At 70.5% G+C, this 5,107-nt stretch overlaps 3 protein-coding genes across 3 annotated transcripts in view; 2 read left to right on the top strand and 1 right to left on the bottom strand.

The window, feature by feature from the left end:
- Positions 1-492, top strand: part of H696_00008 (hypothetical protein) — a 1,409-nt gene extending 917 nt beyond the window's left edge. Inside the window, exon 4 of the mRNA XM_009493849.1 lies at positions 242-492. Coding sequence (XP_009492124.1) covers positions 242-349 — 108 coding nt within the window. The 3' untranslated portion in view covers positions 350-492. The remainder of the gene's footprint in view (positions 1-241) is intronic.
- Positions 493-778: 286 nt separating this feature from the next.
- On the bottom strand, positions 779-2,818 carry H696_00009 (hypothetical protein). Its single transcript, XM_009493850.1, has 6 exons — positions 2,686-2,818; positions 2,279-2,479; positions 1,992-2,098; positions 1,784-1,862; positions 1,215-1,700; positions 779-1,028 (listed from the first exon to the last, which is right to left on the bottom strand). Exons 1-6 carry the CDS (start codon positions 2,716-2,718, stop codon positions 846-848), a joined length of 1,089 nt encoding a protein of 362 aa, XP_009492125.1. The 5' UTR covers positions 2,719-2,818; the 3' UTR covers positions 779-845.
- A 400-nt stretch (positions 2,819-3,218) lies between these two features.
- On the top strand, positions 3,219-5,031 carry H696_00010 (hypothetical protein). Its single transcript, XM_009493851.1, has one exon. The coding sequence runs from the start codon at positions 3,352-3,354 to the stop codon at positions 4,933-4,935; it is 1,584 nt and encodes a 527-aa protein (XP_009492126.1). The 5' UTR covers positions 3,219-3,351; the 3' UTR covers positions 4,936-5,031.
- The last annotated feature ends 76 nt before the right edge of the window (positions 5,032-5,107 follow it).

Genomic DNA, 5,107 nt, shown 5'->3' on the forward strand with positions numbered 1-5,107 from the left:
CCCTGTCCTGAAGTCCGTCGTCCCGGAGAACGGCGGCAAGCTGATCATCGTCGACACCGACGACAGCCCGGAGATCGCCACTCGCTACTCGGTACGCCGATGCGCTTGCTTGTACGCGCGCCCATGCTCCTTCTCCGGCCATGTCGCTGACCTTCCCTCCCCTTCCGCCCCCCCCCCCCCCCCCCGCGATTCTCGCTCTGCCACTTCCTCCTCTGCCGATTGCGCCTGCTCCTGGGACCAGATTTCCTCCCTGCCCACTGTGCTGGCCTTCCGCGAGGGCAAGCGCCTTGGTGCCTTCGTCGGCGCCCAGCCTGCCTCCTTCGTGCAGGATTTCATGAAGAAGTACTAAGCGGCGCACGTGTGCCCTGCGCGGCATTCCACTCCATGTGCCCGTGTTGGTTGTCTTCCCTCCCGGGTTGCCGTCCACTCGCTCGCCTGGCCCCTCTTGTTGTTTTGCCAACCCGAAGGGTCGGAATAAACCCCAACATCTGATGTTCCCGCGCGCGCGCGCGCGCGCGTGTGTGTGTGTGTGTGTGTGGTTGCTTTACTGTGCTGTGTTTCCCCTTCCCTCCCCCTCCTTCCCTCCCCCTCCTTCTCTCCCCCCCCCCCCCCCCCCCCCCCCCCCCCTCCCCCCCCCTCTTCCCCCTCCTTCTCTCCCCCTCCTTCTCTCCCCCTCCTTCTCTTCCCCTCTTTCTCTCCCCCTCTTTTTTTCCCCTCCTTCTCTCCCCCTCTTTCTCTCCCCCTCTTTCTCTCCGCCTCCCCGCGCCGGGGCTCATCGTGTGCGCCACAAGGCGAGGCCTTGCGCTTTTTAGGCACTTTATTTGTTCCCTTGTCCGAGGCGCGCATCAGAAAAAGAAGATGACGCCAACCATGAAGATGAAAATCAAGACCGCCAGCGCGAGGATCAGCCACGAGCAAATGACCGTACGCCAGCTCCCGAGACCCAGCTTGATGTCCTTGCCCATTTGGGTGGCCGATCCCAGGGTTTCGGTGTTTTGCTCGATGTTCTGGATGGCCGAGTCGATGGTCTGCAGAATGGCACGCGCGCGCGCGGGGTCAACAGGCAGACCCACCAACCGGCACCACACCCACCACGCGCAGATGCATGTCGGTCTCCCCCCCCCCCCCCCCCCCCCCCCCCCCCCCCCCCCCCCCATCCCCTGGTCCTCGCCTCTTCCGGGCCTGCCATCGACAAGGGAGACTTTCACACGCACCTGGTGATCGCGCTTGGCCTGGAGCGCAATGGACATGGCCACCTCGCGCATCTCCACCGCGGCGGCCTGTAGGCGCTGGAGGTGCTGCTCCTGGCTGGCGCGCATGTCGGCCACCAGGGCATCCGGCGACGATGCGTCATATGTCCCGGCATTCAGGCCGAGCTGGTCGGTGAGGCCGGGCGGGGCTCGGCGCGGGCGCGGGCGCGGCCCCGCACCTCGTGCACTGGAAACAGAGCTGGCCACAACCGCCTGGACGTCCGGCTCCGAGGGTGCCCCAGTGGCCGGGGGGGCAGGCGCATGGCGACTCCGCTCGACCAGGGAGGCCAGACGCCCGGCAGCAGCGGCCTGTGCCGCGCGGGCCAGGGCACCGGTGTCGGCGCGGGTCAGCGGTCCGGCCCCGGCTGGGAGCCATGCCCCGCTGTCGGTCCCGGCCGGCGCCCCGCTGGCGGCCGGTGGCAGGTGCCGAAGAAGGTCGGCCACAGGTTGCTGGAGGCCAGTGGATGTCAGGGGCTGGGGGGAGCGGGTGGGCCTGCGAGGAGAAGGCGGAAGGGAGGGGAAGGGCGGCGCACTGGGTGGTGGGTTGCCTGCACGGCGGCCAGGTGGCGGAGTCTCCGGCCGAAGGAATCTAACGTGGCGGACTTGACATCGCTGTGAGGTGCAGACGGGCTCCTTTGGTCAGACATGCGGAGGGGAAGCCAGGCAGGAGGGAGGGGGCCCTGTGGGGGGGATGGGGGGGGGGGGGAAGAAAGAGATCAGACGCGGCCCGGGCAGACATACGCGGCGGAGGGGCCCAGGATGTCGGAATCTGTGCCGAAGGCGTGCTCAAAGGCGCTGGCGGGAAGGTGTTCCAGTTCGGCCAGGCGTTCGGTGAGCTGTCGCAGGATCTGCCACGGTGCCAGGGGCAAGCGCATGACACGCATGCGCGCGTGGATGCATGCGCGTGTGGATGCATGTTTTTTTTTTTTGGAGGTGGGGTGCAAAGGAGGGGTTCCTGGTCAGCGCCGTTGCAAGTGGACACAGGATGAAAGACCAAGGGACCCCAAGGAATGGGTCCTTGCACGCACTATGTCCTTGCGGGCTGGGTCTGTGGTGTGGTGGCCCGGGTCGTGCGTGTCAGCCGGCAGGGCGAAGCGGCCAAGTGCGGACGGGAGTTTCACCCAAAGGTCCTCGCCGGGAGCCGAGGCAGTGCCAGCTGACGGGAGTGCGGCCGCCGAGGGGGCATCCTGCTGGCCAGACAGGAGTTGCAGCAGCTCCACATACTCGGCCTACATGGGTGGGGATGGGTCAGTGGCAGTCGAGTGGGCAGGCCGGCAAGCTGCGCGGCGCCGGGGCAGGTAGAGGGCAACAGCGGCCGGGGGCGGGGGCGGGGGCGGGGGCGGGGGCGGGGGCGGGGGCGGGGCCGACAGGGGCAGGCGCCGTGGCCGGAGGAGGTGCGCAGGCTCCAGGAGGTGCAGAGGTTGGGGTGGCGCACAATGAGCTCAGACGAGCGATCTGGCCTAGGCATGTCTCCGTGGGCGATTCCACGCGGCGATGGCTGGCAGGGGGGAGGGGGGGGGAGGAATGAAAGTGCAAGAGCAGCAGGAGAGAGGCGCGGAGGGGGGCGGGGGTCGAGTTGTTGTCCAGCAGTCGGCCGGCTGCATTGCCAGCAGGGTGGCTCCGAAAATGCGGAAAACAAGATGGCTCGATCAAGCGCCCAGGTGCCAACGTTACTGACACGGCCGGGCGTGTGCTGACACGTCGAGCCGCGGGGGTGCGAAAGGAGGGACCGAGATCGGCAGACAGAGATCGGCCGGGCAGGGAGGGGGGGGGGCGGACCGCAGCGGGGGCGGAGAGAGACCGGCCAGGGGGCTGTCCACTCAAGAAGGGGCACCGGCTGCCCGAAGTGCCGGGATCACAGGCCCCTCCCACAGCCCCACCCCTCGCTTCCCAGGTTTGACGTCTCTCGTACACTCCCCCTCTCTCCCTCTCTCTCTCCCCCTCTCTCCCCCTTTCTCTCCCTCTCTCCCTCTCTCTCTCCCCCTCTCTCCCCCTTCAGCACCTCTTCCCTACGCTTGCCCATCTACATGCCGTTGGTGCCCTCAGGCACACATACCCTCCCGCCCCTCGTGCTCGCCCCCCCTCCAAGCCCGCTCATGGCATGACCCGACTGCCGCTGTACCAGGCGGATAATGGCCGGCGAGTGGGCACCACCTCGGCGGCGCCCTCGCCAACCGGAGCAGCCAAGGCCGGTGGGGGGTTCTTCGCGCGAGCGCGGGCCCCTCGGCGCCGGGGCGGCCTGGTGCTTGTGCTCCTGGCGGCCGGGGCCGGGCTGGCCATCGGCCTGGTGATGGGGCTGCTGGCCGGCCGAGCCCCCGGGCCCCGGGCTCTTGAGGGGCACCTGCTCCAGGCCATGGCGCGCGGCCCGGGCCACGTGCGCCAGGCGGCCCGGCTTGGCCTGGAGCAGGTGGCCCTGGCGCACAAGGCCCTGGAGGAGGATCTGCCACCGGGGGCCGGGGATGCGCTGCTGGCCGCGGCCGTGGCCCTGCAACAGCAGCAGCCGAAGCAGCGACATGCGCAGCCATATGACCCGGCTGCCCGGGCCTTCCCGCTGCTGGCATGGCAGCGGGGGGCAGTGGCAGCGGTGGCGGCCGGCCATGCCGGCCCGGCCACGCACCTGGTCATGGTCCCCTGCCTGGGCATTTGGCTGGGGTCGCCGGATGTGCTGGACTCGGCGGCGGCCGCGCGCGAGGCCCTCCTCCAGCCGGGGCTTTGGGACTTGGGCAGCCTGCCGGGGCACATCCAACCGGCGGCCTATGTGGCGGCCATAGTCGGGCACATTGGCCGGGCGCTGGACCAGGCCGCGGCCGATCCCGAGGCGGTGGTCATCTTCAGCGGCTCGGCCACCCGGCCGGCCGGTGGCCCGGGCGGGGCGGCCATCCGGTCCGAGGGGGCGTCCTACTGGCTGGCGGCCAGCACGCTGCTGCGATTTGGCCTGGCCGGCACCGAGGCGCCGGCCAAGCAGGCCGGCACCGGGGGGGCCGCTGGCGTCCGGCTGCCGGTCCTGCGGCGGCTGACCACCGAGGAGTTCGCGCGCGACTCGCTGGAGAACCTCCTCTTCTCGGTGGCCCGGTTCCGTGCCTTCACCATGCAGTATCCGGCTCGGGTGACGGTGGTCGGCTTGCAATTGAAGCGGCGGCGCTTTGTGGGCCAGCACCGCCGGGCCATGCGCTGGCCGCGCGCCGGCTTCCACTACATCGGCCTGGATGCCGTGGCCACCGGGCCCGGCCAGGACGACCGCTTCGAGGAGCACTTCGCCCGGGCCCCCTTCGCTCGGGACCCCTATGGCTGCGGGGCGGACACGCTTCACGCCGCTCGGCGGCTGGCGGAGGGTCGGTCCGCCGGGCCGCCGGGGCTGGTGCCGGTGGCCATTGACCATATGGCTGCGCGATCGAGCACCGCTGCCGCTGTCGCCGCGGCCGCCGGGCCAGCCGACCTGGCGGCCACCACCGACGGACCGGCGTCCGCCGGCGCCCTGCCGTGCGAGGAAACGGGCCTCCCTCCGCTGGCGCCGGGATCCCTGCTGCGCAAGCGCCTGCAGCGGGACCCGCACCGGCGCGCGGTGGCCGGCATCGGGGGGTACATGGCCGCCGCGCCGGAGATGGCGGATCTGCTGGCGCACTGCGACACGGGGCTCTTCACCGGGGTGCTGCCATGGGCCCGGCGCGCGCGGCCGGTGCCCTAGCATGAGCCACTTGGCGTGCTCCTCGCCGCCGGGCCCCCATGTTCTCCCGGCTGGGGCCCCTTCCGGCCCGGGGAAATGCATCAGATCCGGGCAACACGCTGGGAGGGGAGGGAGGTCTATTTCTGGGCGACATAGTGTGTGGCGATGCGCAGGCAGGGGGGGGGGGGGGGGG

Source organism: Fonticula alba, assembly GCF_000388065.1.
Source record: "Fonticula alba strain ATCC 38817 unplaced genomic scaffold supercont2.1, whole genome shotgun sequence".
Taxonomy (NCBI): Eukaryota; order Rotosphaerida; family Fonticulaceae; genus Fonticula; species Fonticula alba.